Genomic DNA, 26,277 nt, shown 5'->3' with positions numbered 1-26,277 from the left:
CTGGGAGCTGTGATCTAACAAGATCTAAAGGACATCTGGTTGGAGTGGATGGTGTTGGGGTTATAGACAAGCCACTCTTCCCCTCCCAGCAAGATAGAGAAAGGAGCATAATATCAAGGTCTCACGTTTTCTGCGTCTCTTTCTTTATTGCCTCTGTAGCCCACCTTTTCTTCCAAGGAGCTCAAGGCGGAGTATATTATTATTATTGCTTATTGAATATTGTTTATTGAACCACCCTATACCCGGGGGGTCTCATGCTTCCCGCTCTCCCCCTGCTACCCCCACAACAATCCTGTGAGGTAGGTTAGGCGGCAATGATCTCTGCGCTGATACCTGGGGAGCTCTTGGAAGGAAAGCTGCGCAGCTTCTCTCCAGCCTCGCCGAATTCCGCCCGAAAAACGCAGCGACCCAATCAAGCCCCGGACTACAACTCCCGGCATCCTTCTCCGGACCGCACACGCCGGGCAGCTGCGGTTCGGCGCCGCCGCCTTCCCCCTTGCCGCTCGCGGGGCGTTCTCCTGCCGGACGGGCTGGGCGTCGAGGCTCCGTGGGACGAGCGGGCTCCCCGGTTCCGCCAGCTCCTCGCCGCCCCGCGGCGCTCCGGGCGAGGGCGGCGTCCCGCGTCCTCCCCAGCCGGAGAAGGGGGAGTTTCCAGGAAGTGGCCATATTGGATTCATTCAGTTGCCTCAGCCCAGGGAGGAGGAGCAGGAGGAGAGGAGCAGGTTCCCGGCAAGACGGCTGCCTAGAGCCCCAGGAGCAGGAACCCCTTCGCCCTTCGGCCCCCGGATCTCCCAGCCATGGCTGCGACGGAGCTGGAGCGCTTCTCTGTGAGTAGCAGCCGCAGCAGCAGCCTCGTCTCTAGCCAGGAGGGCAGGGGCGCCGCGCGCACGCCGCTCCCTCCGAGAGCTAAGAGACCCCGACTGGCGGGGTCTGCGCCCTGGGAAAGGGCTCGCCGTGGGGGAGTTTAGGGACGGGGCTCCGGGCCGCGCCAGGGCTGCCTGTCTGAATTGGGCTGAGCTTGGGACATCAGGGATCTCCCGGGGAAGGGAGTCGCCGCCTTCTGCAGAAGAGGCTGCGCGTCTGGGCGCACTCTCCAGCAGGCAGGCGTGTTGTCACTTACTCACCAGATTGCCAGCCCCGCCACGAAACACGCGTTTGGCAGGGTGGAGGGGGGCAGGGGGGGGCTTGTGCCTTTCTGCCAGGATAGATGGCGATGGAGGGACTGGGGTGGGGGCGACCTGTAGTCCTCAGTGAGCGCGACTCTGTGGGAGCTAAGGCTGCGTTTCCCACCCCTCTTACCTGGGGTAAGCCCCGCCGAATTCAGTGGGGCTTATTTCTGGGTAGGGTTGCAGCCTCCGTGGGGGGGGGGGGGGACTCCTCCATGGGTTTTGTACAGCTGCACCAGGCGCCAAGGCTGCCGCCGCTGCCGCGTTTTCATACATGTGGCCTGCACCCAAGGAGTGGACTGTCGTAGGGAGTCGGATAAGACCCACCAGCCGACTTTCTCTTTCCAAATTATCGGGGATCTTCCCATTCCGATGGACTTTTCGCCCTGCCCTGCAGTATTTGTTTAGGCTCTGCGGCAGGAGATGGGCAGCTGGCCTTCAGGAATGGAAACAGCAGCTGCAATTCAAAAAAGCGTCCTTGCAGCTCGATCTTGTGCGTGTCTGCATGGGCTCGACTCCCACTGCTCACCTCTGAGCAAGTCGCACTGAAAACAAGGGCTGTTTCTTGTGGATGTTGTGTGCAGGATCTCAAAGAGATGAGCCTCTTTCATTCTGAACCAGCTGTCGCCCAAAGGGGATTCTTCTCGGTGCATTTAATCTTAATGGAGTGGGAAACCTTTGGCCCTCCAGATATGCTTTTTGAAAAACAAAAAACCCTGCTATGGTGGCTGATGATCAGGGCTCGTGGGAGTTGGAGTCAGGAGGACCACAGGTTCCCTGTCCTTAATTTAATAATTCCTGGGCGGGGAAGTCAGATGCTCAGCAGAAGTATTACCCACATAGTTGGCTGCCAATATATTGCTGCGATTACTTACGCAACTCGAAACTTGCAGTGCATAACAGAGAGAAGCAAAAGTGAGCTTTTCTGTTTGCTAGTGGCTTTTACTCTGTGTTAGAAACTGGGAGAGAAAAGCTAGGAGCCAAATGGCTCCTGGGTTGTGGACGCCAAAACAGAGTGTCTAGTTGCCGTTCAGCAACACTTTTTATTTATTATTGCATAGGCATGAACTAGTACGCAATTCACATAAGTGACATATTGTTAATATCACATTTCTAACAGAAATTGTTAATACATGTTTAATTTGGTGCTTACTCTACTGTATTCTTAACATATTGTCTATCCTTAACATATACTTTGAGGCTTCAAAGCACATACATTTCAATAATCCTTGAGTGTCAGCCAGGTGCAAAAAAATGGGACCTAGACTTTTTGAGCTGCTTGCAAATGGAGAATCTTTATGCATGAAATGCACTTGGCTCCCTGCTAATTTCGAACCCTGCTTTTACTCTAGTAATGATGAGCAGCTGTAATTATGGGCCTGAACCTACCATTTCTACTGAGGCTAAATAGTATCTTCCTATTGACATAAGTTGATTATAGAAATGTGAACTGTCTGTTGGAAGTCCCATATGTGATGTTGACACTGCACATATATATATATCACATTATCTTGGACCTGAGAGTATGCAAACACAGTTCAGCTAACAGTCCAAACCTCTATCAGCCTTGAATTCCTCAAGTCTGTGATATGCATTCGCGCAACATGCATGAATGAAATTTCATGTCCATTATGCATTTAACCACTCTGTGCTGTCTCTTTCAGACACCTTTTATCTAGCTCTGTGAAAGAATGAGAGATCTCCTTCCCAATAAAACCCTGGGATATACTAGTTTTATGTATGCCTTAGTATGCTTACTAAAACAAACAACAATTTTTTTCTTTCAGAATAATTTCTTTTTTGAAGGCTGATTGTCAAACCTCTGTGTGTGCCATTATCCTGTCTAGAACACAGCCAATGTTTTGTTTGAGTTGCCAGATGTCTCTGGCCATTGCAAATCCTTAATTGTGTAAATGTTGGCATCTAAACAAGACAGAAGCCAAGGAATGGCTTTCTAAGCCAACACTGTGGGTGTCTCTGAATGGCAACATCATTTAAATGCACATTTATGAGGCACAAACTAAGACTGTGCCTTGTAGTGTGTTTGAAATGTCAGATGGAAAGTTTGGGAAGTGTTTTGTATATTTATGTTGGGTCTGCAGGAACCTCCTGTTAAGAAGAAATGAAACAATTACAAAATGTACAGCTGCTCTTATATATACATTGTGTACATATAACTGTATACATTGTACAGTAATCTCATTGCACTCTATGAAAGGCACAGGTTAGTTAAAACGATCTGAGCCTTGCATCTATGGGTTTCTAACTGCTCATTTGAGCAATTATATTGTTTCCTTCCTGGCTTTTAGCTTGTGCTAATTCACACAAGCATTTTCTCTGGCCATCTGGAGGTTTATTTATTGTGTTGCAGCCTATGGCATAAGTCAAGTGGAACTCTGTGTTTTGAAATGAACCAACTCAGGGTTGGCTAACTCCTGCACTGGGATTTTCTGAAGATGCAAATTCTTTAAATGAATGTAGGGTAATATTCAGAGGTGTCTTTCTGCTGGCATAGCAGCCATCCCACTAGCCGGAACCCTTGTTAATAGGGTAGTCAGTGGAACATTGTGTGCGGCGACATTTGCATGTGCAAAATATATAGTGCAACTGCGGCTGTTATATATGACAGTTGAGCTTGTGCACTGCTGCTGGCACTGTTAAGGGGTAAGTTTGTTAGGAGTTGCTGGGAATTGTAACTCTGTGAAGGGCAAACTCCTGTGCCCAGAAATATTTGAGGGCAAGAATGTGCTTCAAATGTGCTTTAAAGGTACGGTGTGTACACAGCCTGGTAGTTGATGCCTCATAGGGGGAAATGAAAAAGGGGGAGAGGCATTGTAATGGGTGCTAGAGTGAAATTTATTTATTTATTACACATCTATACTGCCCTTCATCGGAGGAATGTTTTTGCCTGGTGCCTAAAGATATGTCACAAAAGCGCCCGGCGAGCCCCTCTGGGGAGAGCATTCCACAAGCAGAATGATGGAAATTGCGTTCATACCCAAGAGACAAACACTCCAGTCCAGTAAACTGAGCTAAACGGTGGTGCCTATATATGCCGGAGGACAAGAGGTATATCGGGACCTTCTGTGGAGTTTTAGTGTGGGGGCAAATCAAAGTGGGAGAGTTGAGATTAAAGCAAGAGCACAGTTAATCTGATGGGTAAAGCAGCCTGAATCAACAGGGCTTGCAGCATTTCCTCCTGAATGGAAAGCTCTTCCATGTGGGGGGGGGGAGTGGAAAAAAGTATCATGTGATGATCACATGTCTGCTTCACTGATGGCATGCACACATGTACGGAAGCTGCACTTGCCCATGTGTGTGCAATGAAATGCACGTGTACATGTCACACTGTTGGTTGCAGTCTGCATGCAGTTCGCAAAAGAGCGCGTTTGAAATAGTGCACAGAGGAAGACAATCCAAAGTGAGAATGAAAGCATGCAGTTATGCACAGGAGCATAAACTGCTGTTCTTGGGTACATTATGGCAGGACGGCAAAACTTGATACTGGAGCAGGCACTGTGGGATTAATGGGATTTCCTCTGTCTATGCACACAGCCAAATTGCGTATCTTGAAGTGCCTGCAACGTGGACCCCCCACCCCAGTCCATCATAACGATGGAATTTCACTAGTTATAGCATAAATGCCAAATAATTGTGGTAATGCCAATTTTTTTGAGGGGAGGAATAACTTAAAAGTTCTGCTGTTTGTTGTTAGTGTTGAAAGCACATCCATGTAGGCATTGATACAATGGGAATAAAAATAAACCGAGTTGAGGGTTTTGCTAAAACAGCAAGCTCAAGTCATTTGTATTCCCTTCCAGCGCCAGTGCCTTGAAACCTTGCCAGAAACTTGCTCTCAGTGGTTACTTGTGTTTCTATTGAGAGTAATTAGCTCGGAGGAAAATTGTTCCCGTGATAATGTTTTGAACCACTCGGAATGCAAAACAAAGCACAAAAGTAAGCGCTGCTCAGGTTTTTGCTTTTGTGTGGCGTCAAGAAATCTAAAACATCGTTTCTATTAGGTGAATGATGCAGGCAGTATATGCGGAATAATTGCTACCAGAAGCCAAGCTGGATGGGATTTGTGTAGGTTTAAAGCTGCCATTGGCGGTGTTCAAAAGCTTATATGTTACTGTAGAGTTATTCAGGAGGAATTACAATGATGACCAACACCTTTCATTTTCATGTATCGGGACTAGCTTAACTTCCCAAGCTCAAGTTGTCGTAGTTTGAGCTAACATAATATATAGAAATTCTTTTCTCTCCGTGGTTTGAGTGCATCCCTCCTGTAACATCTCCTCCTTCCCTTCTCAGATCTCTGAACAAAAATGTTGAGCATTCTGCATTAGTTTCAAGCCCTTACACAGCTCTGGCTATGGGGAGAAAGTAACGCATGAAATGAACTGGGCTGTGACCCATTTATCTGAGTGCTGCACAATCTATCCTTGGAAAACATTTTTCGATTCAAAACTGGGGGTCTGGTGATACTGGATTCAGCAACCTGGCTTTCGCTCCCACCCCCCTCCATTACTTTTTCCAAGGACCAATACTAGTTTGAACGTCAAGCGCCATTCCCCTGAATTGTAATACTTAGGAAGGCCCTCTGTCAAGCAAGAGGAGCTCAGTGTTTAGTTATTATGAAATATATTGTGGGAATTGTTCTGCATTTTGAAAATTAAATTTAAAATATTGTTCAGAACAGTTTGTTTTTCACTATCATAAATTTCGGGTATGTTTGTGTAAGACAATGGAATGTGAATACCACCCCCCACCCCCTGCCAGCCCCAGTTGTTATGTAAGATTTTGCTGGAGCATCAGTGTGCTCTGTCTGCCTGTGACCTTAATGATGGCCTCTGGAAGGGCAGATCAATCCTAATTTAATTAGAGATGTAGCCAAACTGAACATCCATCCCTGCACGACCATGAAGCTTGCTAGGTGGCCCTGAGCAAGTCACGATCTCTCAACTTAATCCATCCTACAGGGTTTTGTTGAGAGGATAAAATATAAATCTCTGCCCAATAGTGGCACAGACGTGGATTCTTTAGTTTTGTTACATTCTCGGGGCTGATAACCGATATCTGCTGAGTAACTTGGTGCCCCTGAAGATATACAGTATACACTAAATGAAATCCAAGGCTGCATTCTTGTGCACACTTGGAAGCAAGGTCTAAGGACCTCCATGTCCATAGAAGTCACTAGAAAGTTAGCATCCATCCATACAGTTTGGCTGCTCATTACTTTGGCCGACTTTGATTTAGGTGCTGAATCACTTTCCTATCCTGTGATGCCAAAAGGGAGGGCAAAGAGTTGATTTGGTGCTCATAAAACATGGTTGAATAGCTACTTCACAACTGCACACCTGCTCTGACCCTACGGGAATTACAGTGCAAGCCTACATTTCTATACAGAAGTACGCCCCATTGAATTCATCGGGACTTGCTCCAAGTTAAGTGTGTGTAGGACTGCAGACTTAGCATTTCACATTTTGAATGTTTTCATCTTCATTGCAATAGCTGGTTTAAAACTCTGGCTGGTTCTGAAACCAGGTAACCATAGTTTCCCAGTCTGGATGGAATGAGAAGGTATGGTTAGCTGAAAACTTCCCAGCTTACTGCAGTGTATGCCAAGGAGTGAAAAGGTGGCAAAATGACAGAGAGCATAATGACAGAGGCTTGTGCATATATACTGGCTTGTTTAAGCTGAGAAATGATTGTCAGAACCAGGCCATTATGTTACTTCTATGGGGGAGTTCTGAGCTTCCTTTTTAAATACCAGTAGTGATCATTGAATCCAAGGCTGTGGTTGGAATAACATTTGATTCTCAATACTTCCAGCACTCCCACAGAAACCCTGCATGACCTAAAAGCCAATGTCATATGGGATCCTGATGAATAAGGACTCCATCTCACACAAACACCCAGTAGTTAATGTCTCATTATTAAGCCATTATTCATGGTTGCAGAACTGGAAGTGTGGAATGCATCTATTAAAAATAATTGTAATTTAAGTGTGATATGAAGAGTGTATCTCTGCTGCTTCTCTGCAACTCATCTTGATCCCTTTCTCCTTAAAGCTTGATGGGAGCAACCTGAAGCATAATTTTTTCCCTTGAGCCAGCAGCTTGTGTTTCAGCTCTGCCCTGCAGGGCTATAGTTGGGCTTCGGGATATTTAGCGACCCTTCTGAGCACGTGTGAAGCGCCTTCTTGGTGCTTCTTTCATAATTCACATTGGGGATTTTGTTCTGGGTTTGTGTGTTCTGGGTTGTTCATTTTGAGATGGCTATATTGTGTGCCTGGCGTGCTCTGGTCCATGGGGTCATGAAGAGTCGGACACGACTGAACGACTAAACAACAACATATTGTGTGCCTGATGCCCTTAATACACACAACAAATGTCGGTTGGATTGGACACCCTTATGAAGCATGTCACTCTTCCTTGTCAACTGTTGACATTTCTAAACGTTTGTCCCACATTAGATTGTATGGGTTTGGGGTTTGTTTTTCATTTTTCTTTGGGAAGCTGCCTTCACTTCCCACACTATGTTTAAAACAAGCCAGCCCCTCTCTTCTCTCTATCCCCCTCACCCCCACGTTGCTAAATGCAAAGTGCGATGGAAGGAACTATTATAAGAAGCTGACAACTGATGTGGCACAATCTGGGGAGCTGGGCTTGTTTTGCTGGGCTCCCCCCGTGCTAGTGGTTTTATGCTTCACCCTCAGCTGCTGAGGTTTGATGTAAAGCTCTTGAGATGATAGGGTGTTCTTGGCAAATAAAGGAGTTAGAAAAACATTTCAGAAATGTTACCAATAGCTAAGGCAACAGTGTGAGAAGAGGTCATGTGTCTCTCTCTCTCATTTCATAACAGACCACAACTGTGAAATGTTCTGTGGAGGACTGCTGTGGGAAAGTAGATGGCTGTGATTTCCCTTTTGAATTGCCTTGGAGCCGGCTTGGGATGTTTCCTACCTCACAAAAGGATATAGGGCAAATAATTCCTTTGCAGAAAAGGGAGTTGAGTCAGAGCTGTGTTCTTAGATTTCCCACCACCACCGTGGAATTGGGATGACATGAGCCTCCCTAGATATTCTCTAGGAAAGGTGCCATATGTCATGTCCCCAAAGTGCCTGTTTTCCAATCACCATCCAACTAATTTACAGTGGTGCCCTGCAAGACGAATGCCTCGCAAGATGGAAAACCCGCAAGACGAAAGGGTTTTCCGTTTGCAGAGGCGCTTCGCAAGACGAATTTCCCTATGGGCTTGCTTCGCAAGACGAAAATTGACAAAAAATTTTGAGGGTTTTTTTCCGCTCCAAAACCCCTTTTTCTGAAGCGCTAAGCTGCTAAAAGCATTTTAGCAGCAAAACCGCTAATCCCTTAAGCCTTAAAAAGCCGTTTTTAGCCCTTAAACTGCCAATAGCGCTAATAGCGCTACTCCGCTAATGGGCTTGCTTCGCAAGACGAAAAAACCGCAAGACGAAAAGACTCACGGAACGGATTCTTTTCGTCTTGCGAGGCACCACTGTAATTTGTTGGGCCGACAGCTTCCCTGCATGCATAGGCTGGTGCCTTAGCCAGATTAAAACCCATGGTTGCTGTGATCCTGTACTTCTCCTACCAAGGGGACAGGTCTTGTCTTGTCTTGTCTTGTCTTGTCTTGTCTTGTCTTGTCTTGTCTTGTCTCTGATGCCTCTTAGTGCATCCTACCAAGGGCAGCATGAGGGCAGGAATGGGGTTGTGTTGGCAGGGACAGATGGGAGTTGTAGATCAAGGTATCTGGGCATCACTAGAATGGTGAAGGCTGTTCTACCCTCTTCTTGAGCAGGGAGTTGGAGCACAGACATGGATCATCCCTACAGTTGCACAGCACTTTCCAGGTTGTCATAATAATAATAATACAGTAATTTATTATTTGTACCCCGCCCATCTGGCTGGATTTCCCCAGCCACTCTGGGCTGCTTCAAACAAAGATTAAAAATACAGTAAAATGTCACACATTAAAAGCTTCTGTAAACAGGGCTGCCTTCAGATGTCTTCTAAAAGTCTGGTAGTTGCTTTTCTCTTTGACATCTGGTGGGAGGGCATTCCACAGGGTGGGTGCCACTACTGAGAAGGTCCTCTGCCTTGTTCCCTGTAGCTTGGCTTCTCGCAGTGAGGGAACCACCAGAAGGCCCTTGGCTCTGGACCTCAGTGTCGGGGCAGAATGATGGGGATGGAGATGCTCCTTTAGGTATATCGGCCCAAGGCCGTTTAGGGCTTTAAAGGTCAGCACCAGCACTTTGAATTGTGCTCGGAAATGTACTGGGAGCCAATGTAGGTCTTTCAGGACCAATGTTATATGGTCTTGGCAGCCGCTCCCAGTCCTAGAACCTTAGAACTGCAATGTGACTGATGCAATGCAACTTGCAAGCCCTTTCAACTGCTCCTTTCCTATCTCTAAACTTAGGGTGGGGAGAAGAGAGATGAGACTGGCACGCATCATGTTTACCACTGCATGAGTGAATTTATGGATTCATGGCCCCTTTTTTCCGCTGCTTGGCCCTCCAGATTTAAGGCACTCATCACCTACATCTGAATGACTATGTTTTATTTAATTTATTCATTTAATATATTTATATCCAAGGTGTGTTAACTCCAAAGATTTTTCAGAACTGCTTATGAAACAGACATTGAGATCAAAAGGGAAAATGCCAGAATATCAGCAACACAGGTAGTTATTAAATCCACATTAGCCATGTTCAGGGCGGCTTACTCCTAGGAAACTTGGTATATGATTGCAGCCTTAGCCTACATAATTGATACAGGGTACATATAGAACCTTTGTCTTAGGCTGCAACAGGAGATATATATTTATATTCTAGTGCAGACTTGTCTAAACCTGTGCCTGGGAGAGAACTTGAGTGAACAGGAGATGAAGGGCCGGACCATTCTTCCTCATTTGCACCAGTGATAAGTGGATAGTATTTTAGTCTTGGACCTGAGTCCCCACTTGAACACAGTTCTTACCTTGGGCTGCTGCTTTTCTCTGACCTGCCCTACAGTTCTGCATGGATAAACCCTCTTTATACCACTCACCTTGAATGTCTTGGAATGGTGGGCCTTGCACAAAAATGTCTAAATTTCCAAGGATTTGTCTTAAGAGTTTTGAATGAACAACTGCTTAAGGATTTGAAGTATTTAGATTTCAAATGTGTATCATTGTGTTATTCTGTTGCCAAAGAGCTTTGAGACTGGTGGCGAAGGGAGCTTTGAGCTCCTCCGAAAGTTCGACTGAGCAGGGGCTTGCTAACAGAACTGACTGTGGCCTTTCGTTTTCCAAACCAGACGCTGTTTATCTTTTCCAGCATGTACTCATTTGGGGAATGGAATTCTTGTTCTGCTGAAATCATGAACTTTCTCATCCTTAAGGTCATTCTGGAGGAAATGTCTTTCATTTTTTTGTTTCATGGTTTCCCTCTGTTTTTTCGCTGACTTCTCCAAGGTCCAACTTACGTTTGCAGGAGTGTGTTCTGTGCAGCAGTGATAAGAGGCCCAGTTAATTTGGTATAACTGTGTCTGGCCTCTGCCACTTGAGGCTGTAGATGGGAGGGCCCCCAGATTTCACCGCTCCTCCAAATAAAAATAAAAACAAATCCCTGAACATGACAGGGGGAATAGTGCTGGTATAACCTTCTTCCTTGTACGGTATTTTTCTAAGAACCGTAAAAAGATAAGTAAACAAATAAAGAGCCTGCCTGCTGAAGTGGCCCAGGTCCAAGACAGGTTTACCACTTTAGTGAGAACTAGACCAGAGCAAACCCTAATTTTGTTCCTGTGTGCTCTCGCAACATTAGGCTGCCTTGTATAAATACAGCAACAGATCAGAAAAACCTGATTAAGTGCAACATTCTTTCACTTTGTGTAGGGTGGGGGAGCATCATTCCTGAAGCCTTACCCATCTATCCAAATACTTGGATGGCTATTCTTGCAGTGTGCACACATTGACAGGGGTTAGAGTTTTGACCTGATCTGTTTATCTTTGGCTTATTTGTCTGGCCTAGAGAAGGGAAGAGGTACCATAACTCTGATCTGTAGATGTCTGTCAGGTTTTACCATGAATGCTTTTAGAAAACATTGGAGAGGATTCTGGCAGGGGGGCAGTGTAGAGATATTTGACTGCTGTAAAAATGTGATTCGGGCAAGAGAACTTAGCACCTCTTGCAATTTGTGCCAAGGGGAACAAGGCCAGGCTTAAAAGAGACCTGCATAAATGTCAATATTATACACACAGGGAGTTTCATGTTTCCCCTGCTCCCATTTCATTCCTCTGCACTGTGTTGCTGTTCTCCTCTGCTGGGGTTTCCCAGGCACCACCTTGAGGATCACATGGGGCTGTAGTGACAAGGGGGCACAAAAAAAGTCTACATGGACAAAATGCTATGCATAGCCTTTTGGATCCCATTTAAACTCTCCTCCCCAAATTTGGAGGAACTTGGAGTCTATCCTTTGTTTAGGTAAGGAAAATATTATAATGCAAAATTCCAAAGGGTTTTTTAAATACTTAAGGCATAATGTAATCCAAGCATGGCCAGTTAGAAATATGAGTTTGTATTTTGGTGTTGTATTGATGTGTACAATACTGTCCTCTTCTTTTATAGTCAAATACAGGTTGTTTTTTTTACTTTGCATTCATGCCTGCTATTGAAATTAAAAGCTCACCAAATGTCCTGTTTGTCAGTGTGGGAAAGAGAGAGCAGCTCTCCGCTGTCATGAATGGGATGGGCAACTGGGAGAGCATGTGTTTCTGGACTGAGCAGCTATTTCTTTCACAACGTACGTTTTTAATACCTTGATCATCCTTCAGCTATGCTTATAGCAATGAAGAAGTCGGAGATTGAGCAATCCAGCACATACCTAAGCAGAGATAAGTGACATATTGTTTGCTTTTTAAGGTGAGTCCAGAAACAGCATTTAGATAAAGAGGCTCAAATGTAAGATCAGCTTGCTTGGTAAGAGCCCCAGCCCATTGAATAGCCTTCCATAAATGTGCTGGGGCTGTTGAGGAAAAGGCATTTTTGCCTTCCAGAGAACCCCATTTTGTCAGCATCAGAGAAGTGCTTCTAAAAGGTCAGAGTGGCATTGCTAATAAAGCTCTTGCTTTGCTGAGCAGAAGCAAAGATTTTCCTCTCGGTGCTTGCGGTTCTAATGGGTACAGCAGAATATGAGGACGGGGTTGTTGTTTTTGATCCCTTAAAGGAAAGGAAACAGCAAAGTAATGGGTTGGAACTTGTGAGCTTGGTGGGCCAACAAAGAGGTTGATTATCTTCACATTCCTAGTGAACCAACTTTTTGCAACATTCAGTGTCCATTTAAAACACATGACTTCCTTCAAGGAATTGTGGGAATGGGAGTTTTTTCCTCAGAGACACAGTTACCAGCATCCTTAACAAGCTACATCCCAGGATTCTTTGGGGGAAACCATGTGCCTCAAGTGTGCTTAAAAAGTGTGGTGTGAATCTGCCCACAGATGCCTGTAGTTGAAGGTACAAGAAGAGTATGAAATTTCTGTTGATGCATTGACTGGAGAAGGGTGGTGGGAGAATCAGAGAAGTCAATAAACATCCCACTCTGAAGTGGTTTACCTAGAGGCAGACTTTGGTCTTTCACTTTTCAGCGGCACATCATGAGAGGCCAAAAGTCGTCTCCCCCGGCCTCCTTCCTTTCTGCTCATTTCACTACATCATATTCATAGCACCCTGCAGCGCCCCCTAGGCTCAGTACCCAGTGCGGCGGAACCAGTCACACTGCCCAAAACCCACCTCTGGTTTACCCATTTTGAAAGTTGTGCAGTTTGTTACAGAAGCTTGAAACAAAGCTTGAAAGGTTTGGTTGCTGTGCACTCCAGATCAACAGAAGCAGCATTGCAACGGAGTTGTTCGGAAGATTCTCCCTCCTTCATTCCTGATCTGCATTCTGGGATTGTACTGCAGCTTGCAAATGAAGGAGCTGAAGAGAATGTTACCCTTCCTGTGTGTGTGTCCCCCCATCTGCTCAAGTTGGCTACGAGTGTTGCTTAGCACAGATGCAGTCTGGGTTTTTGGATGCTTGAAAGCGTTTGTTCCTGAATGGTGAATGAACTGATTCTTAAACAGCTTCATCATCATCATCAAATGGCTGATACCTACTTAGTTTCTGACAACAAGAGTTCTGCTGTACAAAATGAATGGAACTTTGGATTTCACTGAACAAGCTGCTGTAATAACTTTAGAGGGCCATTGAACGGCCTACCAATATTAAGGTCACATTTGGCAATTCATGTGGGCCAGAGGACCACAGCTAATTATCATACATAGCTGCATGTAATTAATATAAACCATTGCCTCTAGGCCACCCAAATTCCTCAGTAGCTGCATGCAACAGTCCTTCTTATGAGATAGATTTCTGCTCTGCTTACCCACACCCTGCTTTGTGAAACAGTTCTCAAACTATTCTTCCTCCCCACCACCCCCCCTCTCTCTGTGTGTCTCTGTTTCTGTCTCTCAACTCCTGGCTTGGATTATGATGTGACTGCTTAACCAGTGACAATATCTTTTGCCCAATTACTGTACAAAATACCCAATTTATCCTAATCCTGTACTCTTTTTTTTTTAATCAGGGTCTGTATTATCCCACTGAGCCACAGGATGGGATAGTTTGCTAAGCTGTTAAAACCTTTCATTCAGGAAGCAAAGAAGTCCTATTTAAATCAATGCCATTCCTTTGGAACAGAATCAGAGTGTTTGAGGCATGTGCCACAGAAGGAAATGCGGAATGACTGAAGTAGTTTCTCTCCTGCTTTGCAGATGTTGTGGGACTGGAGGAGATCCTTAATTTCCCACTGAGCATATAGTTTTTTCCAGTGCCTTAGTCCAATGTCTGGAAGTGGTGCTCAAACTCTTTGCTCATAGGCACAGTCTTTGCAGCCTTTTTTCATATTGAAAGGCAGAAACTGGCTTCCCCTTGTGTCCTTTGCTGGTATGACAGAGGGCTTTCCCCTTTGTAGGTGCTCAGGCAATGAGGTTTGTTATGAAAAATATTTATAATGAAAACCAGGCTTTATATTAAGGTAGGGGTTGGCACACAACAGATTGGGATCTACTGGTATATTTCCAGGGGGCTGCATTAGATCAGCATGGGTTTTTCCTGACTCCCAGCTGTTTAAACATTAGCAACAATTAAATAACCCCCCCCCCCCAAATCTAAATTAGGCTGCTAAAAGGAAGAAAACTAACCAGGAATAGATATTTGTGTGAAAGGACTGTGCCCTCAGTTCAGTTCAGTTCTGATATTGAAAAATAAATTCCTAGGCTTGGAATGTAGTCAGAGGCACCCTGGTTTGTTTTTTTTAATTTTAACCGCGTGGCTTTTGCTTGTCGTTCTAATAGAAAACAAAGTTGATTTGACAACCATGAAGGCTTCCTACCCCTGCATAAAGGCATTCTTGACACCTCTATAAAAGCTTGACAACAGTAAATGCACTCGCTTCACAATCAGTTCTGAACATCAAATATTTATTGATGCCGGCAGGTTTCTTAAAATAAAAAATTGTGTGTGTTGCACATGCTCACCCCAATGTAGCCTAGCAAGTCCATGATTCTTGAGCAGGGCCAAGGCAACCCACCCTTCCTCCATGAGTTCCCTCACCTCATGGACCGGGGGGGGGGGCAGTGGAAAGCAGCCTTTCTGCAGCTGTAGCAAGTCTTTCAGTTCAAGAACTATATCATAACCTGTTTTTGAAACTGTATTCTGATGGGTCCTTGATTGCATTCTGCTGAAAGTACCTTGGATCTCAAACGCCTTGCAAGGTGAACATTTTGGCTCCCATACGCCGCAAACCTAGAAGTGAGTGTTCGGGTTTGCGAATGTTCTTTGGAACCTGAATGTCCAACGCGGCTTCTGCAGCTTCCGATTGGCTGCAGGAGCCTCCTGCAGCCAATCGGAAGCCGCACCTTGGTTTCTGAACATTTTAGAAGTCAGATGGACTTCTGGAACAGATTCCATTTGACTTCCAAGGTACCACTGTATGTTGCATTTATATTTATTTATTTATTAAATTTATAAACCACCCTTCACCCAAAAGTCGCAGAGCCATTTACAAAATAAAAATGCAAAATGAAAACACAAGATACATTATAATATAATATAATATAATATAATATAATATAATATAATATAATAATATAATATAATATAATAATGTTTTTCTAATGTTGCACTATTTTAGTGTTGTTAGCTGCCCTGAGCCCGGCTTCGGCTGGGGAGGGCAGGATATAATTATTATTATTATTATTATTATTATTAGCAAAAAACCCCAATATCCTAATAGCTCCCCCTCCCGCAAACAGATTTTAAAGACCATAGATGGTTTAACCAGCCAAAGGCTTCCTTGAAGAGGAACATTTTCCCCTGGTACCATGGACGGGAGATGCTTCCCCCTTCAAAACTGTGGATATGAGAAGGTGGCTATAGAACATGCAAGTTAAGCTGTAATAGAGGACATGTCACAATGCTCTTGATCTCAGGACTGCAGCCTGCCCTGACAATTCATGCCAACAGTTCAGTGGTCTGAATATTCTGACCTGCAGCTGTGCTCTAATTGGGCACCCTGAGTGACATTAACCGAGTCACAGATTTCACCTACCTATGAAGTAATCAATGGATCCTATAGAGTGCCCTATATCTCAGAGATAGTTACTGTGCATTATGACATTTGAATTTACAACTCTTTTTCACTTTTAAAGCCAACAAGCCTAGCTGTTCTTTATAAAAATGAGTGAATGTCACACTGTGTGGAATGTTCCATCTGTGCAAGTGTATCAGCTTGCCAGCAGAACAATGCCTCTCCCCTCTCCTGCACGCTGTTCTGGGGTTCTCCTGACCCCCAAGGATGGCTAATACATTTGGGCACCACAGGCGAACCAGAAAATGGTGCCTCCTGCCAGAAAAGAAGAACAAGTGAAGATTTCCATCAGGAACAAGGGGGAGAGTGAAGACCAACATCGGGAACAAATGGAGGAATCCAATCAACCTTACCTGGTGGTTGAATCAAAGGCTCTCATGGTGCTGGGGGGAAAGGGCCCACTCTGAATCACACTGGGCAGGTGGAGACCCCAGAGGGCAGCCCCTACCACTTCCTCCCCAGGCGTGGGAAGAGACAAGCAGTGCCTCCTGTCACTATAGATGTGGCATTGGATGTGCTGCTGAGGAGGTGGCAGATCTGACCTCCAAGGAGCACATTGCACCTGGCAATGCATTCCTTGGAGGCTGGATCTTCTGCCCCAATGGATCCTGCTGCCTGAGGCAGTTGCCTCACTTTGCCTCATAGGTGTGCTGGCCCTGTCTGACACACACTCCTGGCTCCTATGCCACATTGGGCAGGTAACTAGTGTGAACACCTGGCCAGGAGTTTGGAAGACCCAAGACACCCTCTGAGGCAGAAATAGGGAGTTGATAGAAATGGCAACCAGGATTCCCCAGATTTTCCTGCCAGGCAGCACCTTTCCTGTGGATTCTGGAGATGATGTGCCTCAAGGGAAATGGAGGCACGAGGAACCAGGCTTTTTCTTCACATTGACAACATGGGAATGTGGCAGTTTCATGTGTGCTAGGCATAAAGCTTTGCCTAGAGAGCTTGCTTACTTGCTCTGGCACATCTTTTAGAATTAAAAGGCCCTACGTGGGGTCAAATGAGAGGACACTTAAATGACAACAGTTGTTGTTGTTTAGTCATTTAGTCGTGTCCAACTCTTTGTGACCCCATGGACCAGAGCACGCCAGGCACTTCTGTCCTCCACTGCCTCCCGCAGTTTGGTCAAACTCATGCTGGTAGCTTCGAGAACACTATCCAACCATCTTGTCCTCTTTCGTCCCCTTCTCCTTGTGCCCTCCATCTTTCCCAACATCAGGGTCTTTTCCAGGGAGTCTTCTCTTCTCATGAGGTGGTCAAAGTATTGGAGCCTCAGCTTCAAGATCTGTCCTTCCAGTAGGAGACTAGATTTTTATTGGGCAGTGAGTAAAAGGCTGGAGAATCAAGGGCTTAATAAGTAAAGGCTCTTTAGAGCACAATCAACAAGCTAATTAGGTGGGTCTGGTCTTGCTGAGGCAGCACATCTAAAGTAGCTTATAAACAAAAGGTCAGTCAGCTGATTATAGTCTTAGTAAAGATCCAAACACATTTCTCCCTTTTGTGTGGTTTAGTTCCTTTGTGCAGTGTGTCGAAGACTATCATTTTCAGTTCCAAGCCCTCCTTGATTAGTTCATGTGCTGCAGTATTTCAGATATGTTGTCTGGTGGATTTTTTCCTGCCCAAGGTGTGTAAGGTTTGTTTATCTTATTTATTTGTTGCATTTGTATCCCGCCTTTCCACCAAACGGTGCTCAAGGCTGCTAACAGCAGTGGCAAATGTTGCAAGTATTGTGTTTCTTGGTATCCACCATAGGAGTCAACTCCTAGGGTCTGATGTCCCTTCGCCCTGCCTCCCATTAAAATATTTGAAGGGGCTGACGCACACACCCCACAGTTGATGGGCACTGGCATTCAAATGGTGTTTGTGTGCTGGGTCTTGTGATTGATTATAGTGACAGATTGCTCCTGGCTCATCCTAAGAAATGTCCATGCAAGAACTGGAGCGGGGTTTCTATCACCAGATGTGACTGGCTCTCCCACGTGCAGGAGTTGATCCACCTGAATAAGTCTGTGGGTTGCTGGATCAAGGCCTTTGATTGAGTTTTTATCGACAGCTGATTCTTCTGTTCTTTCTACTTCAGTCACAAGAATTGTTTGTTTGGAATCAGATGGAAAACTACAACAGTAAGGCCACCATTGACTTTCTCGTTGGTTTTACAATATTAATTTTTGAGACATGGGCTGAGTAATGCAGTCTCCTTTCTGGCTGCTACTCAGAAGCAACTGTGAACATATTAGAAGAGGAGGGGAAGCATAAAATAACTCCCAAAGCACATATTATCTTTTCATTTTCCCGATTTTGGATTGTCTTGGTTTTGCGATTTGGCTAGGCTGAGACAGAGCTTTCTTATAAACTCATAATACTGATTCTGGCTGTTGCCTAGGAACATGTCTCTGGTCTTTCGGGGCATTCATATTCTAATCATAGCTCTCTGGCAAAACCTTGTTTACTTCCTTTCCAGGCAGTGTCAATGACACAGCCTTCAAAGGTTTTGGTTTTATGTTTATAACTTGTCTTTCATTTATGCTTTAGAGAGGGTGGGTGTGAGGAACATATCAGCCCTAGGCAATTTTCATTAAGAATACAGACTGCCAGCTGAAGTGATTGGATAGTCCGTAATTCACATTTTGTATTTCGATAGTAAAAGCAGGCTTGTAATAAGTCACTCACCTGGCTTCCTTTGGTGAGGAGGAACAGACTTCAGATGACCATGAAGAGAAGCTTCTGTAAAATGGAAAAGATCTAGTTCTTTTCTCCCCACCTCCAGCACAAATGAATTAAGGGCCAAACTAAGTTCCTAGGAAGCTGTCTTGTACCCAGTCAGACCACTAGCCTATCCAGCTCAGTACTGTATGCACTGAATGGCAATGGCTCCCTAGGATTTCAGACAGGGAACTGTTCCCTGGAGAGGCCAGGGATTGAACCTGGGACCTTTTGCATGCGAAGCCGATGTTCTGCCACTGAGCCACATGGCACAAGCATGTAATAATGCATTTTTAAAAAGTTATTCGAATATTTATTTAGCATTTTGTGCATCCCAGCCTTCTTCCCTTTTGGAGCACTGGGTAGCTAATGACACACAGTAATAAAAGCAGCATAAAGCAGAACATAAATTATAATGGCTAACTTACAAAAAGACAGTAGCAATACATATCTATCGAATACATCAGTTGCTGAAGAGGAGTGAAATTGTGACGGCAGCATATAGGAAGGAGGATTTAATCCTTTTCCTGTGTGTTGCAGTCCGGCTAAAAACCTCTGCCACCATCCTTCCATCCCTCAAGCTGAAATTGGCCTTGGAACAGAAATTTCCAATCGTGCCAGCAGTGAGTTTTGAGTGTGTGGCTTACATCAGGGCGGTTGTGGTTGGGGAATGGTTAGACACCCCCTCGCTGTGCAATATTCTCTCCCTGCCTGATGTCATTTTCTTGCTCTCCCCTCTCCATCCCCGCGTTGAGATTTAAAGATATCTTTTTTTAAATGATACTGTAGTCAGAGGTGTCCAAACTTTTTTCAAAGAGGGCCAGATTTGCTGAAAGTTATTGACCTTTTTTAAAGGATTGAAGTTGTTGAGCTTTTTTTTTAGGATTTTACCCCAGAAATAAACTGCCACAACTAACTGGATTAGGCCCCTGAAACAGACTTTGGACATGCCTGCCTTAGATGTTCACATTCATTTAATATTTGAGCCTACCATACGTATGTGGAGCAGGTTTTCAGGCTACCCAGTTTTTCTGGGCTAGTAACCTTTGTGAACACACTTGTACTGTGCATCAGCCCCACTTGCCATGTATTCGCTGAACCCCTATATTATGTCCACTAAGTCATGCTGGCCACATGACCCAGAAGCTGTATGCCGGCTCCCTTGGCCAATAAAGCGAGATGAGCGCTGCATCCCCAGAGTCAGCCACGACTGGACCTAATGGTCAGGGGTCCCTTTACCTTTACCTATATTATGTCCACACAAAGAAATCCTATGTACAAGTGTGTGTGCACGTGCCCATTGGCCCAGGATCCCTCTTCACATTGAAGAGCTCTGCTTAGGGAGAAGGGAGCTTAACTGCAACTTCCAGCTTGGGTGGCGTGCTAAGTGATACCATAACGTGGCTTACTGTGTTACACAAACAGGGAGTCCTGAAGTGATTTACTGGAACAGCATCATACAAAATATACAGCTTTGAGTGATGGCTTCAGTTTCTGCTGACAAACGCAGTAGGTGTAGATGAGTTTTTAAAATGTTGATGGTGATAGTGGAGTAAACTGTTGTGGTCAGCCAGGGTTGTCTTAAGCATATGTGGCGCCGGGGTGCAAAGATCTACTCAGCCCCCCACCCCGTTGCCCAGTCCCAGGTGCGTAGGAGGGCGGAGCCGGCTGCCCACCTCAGCGTCTCACTGGCTTGGTCGCCCCCGAACTCATGGCACAGAGCCGCCTGCACAGAAGAGCCCGCTGCAGCGCTCTGACCGACGAGCGGGCTCTTCCCCGGACTCTTGGGCCCCGGACTCTAGGCCTGGTGCCCCTGAGAGCCCAGCGCCCAGGTGTCCTTCACTCCTAGTGCCTATAGGAAAGACGGCCCTGGGGTCAGGATATTTCTCTATCCTGAAATCCTGTCTGGAGACTCTTTGTGCTGTTCTTCATTTGGTGGAGGAAAAGGGAGCGGGAGCACAAATGTCTATCAATATGTTCCGTAAAAAAAGATGAGATCATTTCAGAAAGAGAGCTTGAATAGCAGAGTTCCGTCACAGCCAAGAAAGTTGTTTTTGGTGTTTCTTCTCTTGCCTTTTAAAATAAAGGGAGTGTGTGCTTAGTCTTTTGAAAGAGGACATTAGAATGCTTGAGCTGGTCTTAAGTTGAACAACAAGTTAATCTTTTGTTTAGTAATCTTGGAGAGAAGTCTCAAGGCTTCAAGTCCTCCACTGGAATAAATTTTAAAATTGGCAGCCGGTGAAGGTTTTCATAAACACTTAGCTTCTGTAGACTGTTCTGCCTGATGGAACATCAAGACAGGATTTATGCGGGTGGGAACGGAGAAACTCAGTCCAGAAGCATCAGTGTTTGTACATTTCCTACTCTCAGTTAACCTCCATATAGTTTTGAGGGATTAGAAGCCTTCCTCAGTTTTCACATAAGTAGACCCACAGGGTAGTCCTTCTGGGACAGTTCTCCAAATTGTTACCTGTGGAGCTACCAAACCACTGCGATCCTGATAATAAAATTATCATTAAATGAAAGGTGTTTGCAGAGAAGTGGGTGGACAACTTTTAAAATAATAGATGAGGGAAGTTCCTCTTTTGATTTCAGATGGGAGTTGAAATTCAACAACATCTGGAAGGCCACCCCTGGTTTAATGTTACAGATAACGCCTGTGTTGATTCAGAGGACAAGCACTCAAACATGTACAATCGGGGTTACCAACTGGGTGCCTGCATCTTCTTTGCTAATGCGACAGTATATGGAGATTTGTTTTGGGGTGAGGAACCCATTTCATCCCATTTTTTATAGTGCAACAAAAATCTGACTTTTGTGAAAGATTTGGAATGGATATACTTGATATTTCCAGTAGTGTGGCATGTGTATAAGCGCCATCTCACTTTTTGTGGAGTAGGGATGGTTTAGGTGATGGTCTGTTTCAAGGCCACTTTGACCAGAGATGGCAGATAGCGACAACAGCAGAGAGTCAAAGTACTGCCCATGACAGCGATCCTTATCCTCAGACAAAATTTCCTCACGGTAGCCAGGTTCACTTTGGCTCAGGCAGACATATAGGTCCTCTTCTAATCCTCTATTCTCCCTCCAGATCAGTACTCCAAAATACTAGGCATTAAATAAATAGCATCTGCCCTCATGCACATGCTTATAACTCCATTTACTGGCTGGAGGAGTGCAAGGTGGCATTAGGGGTGTGACCTACAGCCATGGAACTTTTATCAACTTGGTCATTACCTGCCTTTGGTGTAGAAAGGAAAACCTCGCCCTCTAATAGTGACATATAAGCAAAGGTGCAGAGAGTCAGCTACCAAACCCACTCTTTAAACCGCCAGCTCAAACAGTAACTATCCCACTATAAATGGAAAGTGTGGAAAGAGCCCCAAGATACCACCGTAGCAAGAAAACCTGGTGTGGTTGCAGATGGCGAGGTGAGTGATGTGCAGCCCCCACCACCTTCGCGCCCCCCTTCAGGAGTGCGGGTGAACAAAGCTGCTTATGGCAGATTCAAAGGAAACAGATCAAGGGCTCCCAAAGCTGCTCCCCTTGGCTAACACGATTCAGATGCAGGAGACTTTAGAAAATGAAAGGATTAAGAAGTAATAAATAAAACATGGGAATTTGTCTCTTCCCTCCCCCGCCACTCCTTTGCACAGTGAAAGCCGCCGGATCCGATTGTGTGTTGGTTTTCCTTTTGAAATGGCTTCACAGTTGAAGCCTCCTGTCTCTTTAAGACGATTCCTTGTTAGATCAGGGAGAGTTTCTCTCTCTCCCCCCCCCCCCGCTTTTTTCTGATGCTTGACTATAATTACCAGTATGTCTGGAATGTGGTATATAAAAACATAATAAACCTCTGTGTGGGCAGTGCTAGGATTGCTTCTGTGACTAGGGAGTCTGCTTGGCTTCAAGGGAAATGGTAGTGTGTTTATGGCTTTTATATTTTTCATCCCCAGTCTCCAGTTTCTGCTAACTTCCTTTCAGAAAACCCCTGCTAAATAATAGCACTCTCTTTTTTTCTCCCCCCTGCAGAATGAAGAGAAACGGAATCTCGCTCTGGGAGGCCATGTTGGATTTGACAGTCTTCCTGATCAGCTTGTCAGCAAATCTGTAGCGCAAGGCTTCAGCTTCAACATCCTCTGTGTGGGTGAGTAAAGTGTGCACTGCAAACGAGAAAAGCACTTGGACAAAAACAACACGTAGAAGAAACCAACTTGTTAGAAGCCTGGGAGAGCCGGTCGCTTAGTGGAAGAACACCTGCTCTGTATGCACACAAAGTCCCAGGCTCAATCCCTGGTGTCTCCAGTTAAAAGGGCCAGGAGAGATCTCAGCCTAAGATCTGGCCTCATCTACTCTGACAGTAGCTCTCCTAGGCTAGATGGACAAAGAATTTGACCTGGTGTAAGGTAGCTTCTTGTGTTTTTCAGGCACTGTTTTCAAACCACAGCCTTCTGCCCATGGTGGCAGGTGCCCATTGGGACTGGACTGGTGGGGTCGAAAGCAGGGAGCCCTAGCAGTAGGTGGAGTCAGAGCCAATGACAGGCTGAGCTACCCTCCTTCCTGGTCTGGTCGTACGTAAGAAGGCAGGCAGGCAGGGGCTGAAGGAGGGCATTTCCCATTGCCTTAATAGAGCAGTCCCAACACCTTATACCATGGCTGATGTGCAGAGCTGAATCTCCCACATTTGAGATGTAATGTATTTTGTTGAGGCAAGGCTAAAACTACTATAGTGGTACCTCGGGTTACATACGCTTCAGGTTACATATGCTTCAGGTTACAGACTCCGCTAACCCAGAAATATTACCTCGGGTTAAGAACTTTGCTTCAGAATGAGAACAGAAATCATGCAGCGGCGGCGCAGTGGTAGCAGGAGGCCCCATTAGCTAAAGTGGTGCTTCAGGTTAAGAACAGTTTCAGGTTAAGAACAGACCTCCAGGACCAATTAAGTTCTTAACCCGAGGTACCACTGTAATAGGATTTCAACACCATTCACCCTTTTTTTCTTTTTAGTGGGGTAAGGGCTTTGCTTGCTTTCTATATGACTGAGTTTCATGTGATATTGATGAAGGCCATGACTTATACATTGCTTTCACAACTGTGAAAAAGTCACATTAAGAAGCTGGATTTTCAGGTAGCTTGCATTTCTAATGGCTGGACCTGCTCCTACGACATTCAACCATTGGTTAGAATAAAACTCAGTGAATACAGGATTGGGTAGCTTGCACCATATGATGTTGTTGCTGAAGCTGCTGGCTTGCTTGCTTACTTGCCTTCTCCTCCATAGTCTGATAGAGTTGTCTCCCCTATCTTATGACTTTCACAGGGAGCATTAAAGTTACGGTGGTTAGATTGGAATCGGATTGGAATAATTTGCTTCTGGCAATGATAATTGGGGCCTTTGATCTTTGTTTTAATTTTTGAAACATGCATATGATTGCTGGGGAACAGGTTTTGGTCTCCAGAAGGCGACCTACAAGGCCAAATTCTTGCTTTTCTTTTTGCAGATTTAGCTGCAGCAAAAATTCCATAAAATGCTTATTGTGTTAATTATAATTTTTCCCAGTCCAATCTGGCGAGTATTGGAAAATACTTTTAAATACATTGTTCTATGTGCTCATGGTTTCTGCTTAGTAAAATAGCTCAGGAGAGAATTTAATATACTCCAGGTCTCTACTGAGAGCTATAGGTGTGTACAAAAACTTCTATGTGATTTTGTCACACTCATTGGTATGTTTCCCCTTTCCCTTGTTTTTCACATCACATCTTTTTAACCAGCTAAGTTATTTAACCAGGGAAGCATCATTTATTTTCTGTACTAGAACAAATGGGGAGCAAATGATCGTAATTGTGGTGGGACTTAAAGAAACAGCGCGATGGAATTGGGATATTTTTATCCTTATTATTGGAACAACCTGTAGTTTTAAAGGTTGTTCAGACCTCCAAGGCCTGCTTTTCTGAGCCTGTAGCTGGATGGCATTTGGATATGTGCTTTCAGAAAAGAAGAGTTTGACCTTGATTTTAAGGAAACCCCCAATAATGCTGAATTCCTTTCTCTGTTCTCCATTCACCTCAGATTAATGTAACAAAATAAAGATGATCGACATTGATTCTGACAGGAAGACTAAGCATATACTGTAGTTGCGTAGGCAGCAGTATGGGCAAGCAGGAAGGATTAAGGTTAAAGGCCATAAATCAAAAGAAATGTATAAAGACCCTTTCTGTGGCTTGGAATGTCTTGATAGAATCTTGGTTACTAATGGGACTGGGCCAGCCTCAAAAGCTTTCTGTTAACTCATGTTTCAAAATATACCCACACTTCAGTGCCTCTCTGACAAAACAGCTCCACTATTTCACAAGCTTGGGTAGCCGCCAGCCATAGCCAGGAGCAAGTATTCCCTGATTCACTTCCCATTTACTCTGCCAGCTCTCCTTGCAACATGTCCTTGCATCATACACCAGCCCAGGGGTTTCTGGTGCTCTGCCATCTGTCAAATATCCAGACTAGATTGAAATTATTACACTATTCCACACTGATTCATGATCTCTCAAGGGGAGTTTGCCCATAATTAGAACATTGGAAGTTTCCTATAGGGTTGCGGAGAGATCGTGTTGACATTCTGTAAACCTTTCCCTTATTAGTCTTCACATCTCGCTGCTCTTTTCAGTTTTATGTCTGGAAAAGCAATGCTAATCCGTGGCTGCTTAGCAGCACAGAGGATCGAACTTAAAAGAAAGTGGCATGTTTATAGAAAGGATATTGCCTCATGCTATTAATACTGCCTTTTGCTCCTAAAACAAAGGAAGTGGGTGGGAGGTGGGAGACACCATCTGTGTTTTAACAGAGATTGAGGAGTTGCACATACTGAAGGTTTGTTTTGTTTGTTAGAAGCCTTTGGGGAGAAAGCTGTAGACAAATCAAAGGGTCTTTATTGCGAACTCCCTGAAATCCATTTGTTCTGAAATCATCTCCTTATTTCTGGAATTTCTCAGGTGAAACTGGTATTGGGAAGTCAACGTTGATGAACACTCTCTTCAATACAACATTTGAGACTGAAGAAGCCAGTCACTATGAGCACGCTGTTCGCTTGCGGCCACGGACTTACGACCTGCAGGAAAGCAACGTCCACCTGAAATTAACCATTGTAGATGCTGTGGGGTTTGGGGATCAGATCAATAAAGATGAAAGGCAAGTCACTTTCCGATTTGGTGCAGAAAAGCCTGCAGTGCTTCGACGTGTAAAGGAATGTCTTGGGAATAAGCTGGGCCTCACATGAGAGTGGCCATGCATAATGTGATCAGCTGCTTTGGGTGGCCTTCGCCAACCTGGTTCCCTCAAGATGTTTTGGACTACAACTCCCATCAACCTCAGCCAACACAGTCATTTTGGACTGCAACTTCTATTACTGGCTGGGGCCAATGGGAGTTGCGGCCCACAACATCTGAAGGGCACCAGGTTAGCAATGGGCAGCTTAGGACACAATGATTTACTAAGCTTATCCCATTCACAGTTGGGCTTGGTGGGACATTATGTACTGAATGTTGACCCTAAACCTCTGGCCTTTGGACATACCGGCTGTATTGATTATTGATTACTCAACTCGGTGGGTTACACCTAGGTTGATGCTTGAGGTGCTGTTCCTCCCTTCCATTAACTGCTTCTGTCTATCGTCCCATTGCTCTAAACAGTAAGCTAATTGGTTCTTAACTT

The 26,277-nt window shown here is 44.9% G+C and overlaps 1 protein-coding gene across 8 annotated transcripts in view; it reads left to right on the top strand.

The window, feature by feature from the left end:
- Positions 1 to 443: 443 nt before the first annotated feature.
- SEPTIN8 (septin 8) overlaps positions 444 to 26,277 on the top strand; it is a gene marked incomplete at its 3' end in the record, with an annotated part of 54,420 nt that continues 28,586 nt past the window's right edge. For 7 of the 8 annotated variants that reach the window (XR_014507953.1, XR_014507954.1, XM_083427061.1 and 4 more), the window contains exons 1-3: positions 444 to 827; positions 22,602 to 22,716; positions 25,560 to 25,755. Coding sequence is in view for 6 of the 8 variants with exons in the window: in XM_083427061.1 (XP_083283187.1) it covers positions 798 to 827; positions 22,602 to 22,716; positions 25,560 to 25,755 (341 nt within the window). Of the gene's footprint in view, positions 828 to 22,441; positions 22,489 to 22,601; positions 22,717 to 25,559; positions 25,756 to 26,277 lie in introns of those variants that run through there. The other variant, XM_083427066.1, reaches the window with a different exon arrangement.

This window comes from Podarcis tiliguerta, assembly GCF_965153285.1.
Source record: "Podarcis tiliguerta genome assembly, chromosome: 2".
Lineage (NCBI taxonomy): Eukaryota > Metazoa > Chordata > Lepidosauria > Squamata > Lacertidae > Podarcis > Podarcis tiliguerta.
Note: the sequence above shows the minus strand (reverse complement) of the source record. Positions and strands in the feature narration are given on the sequence as shown.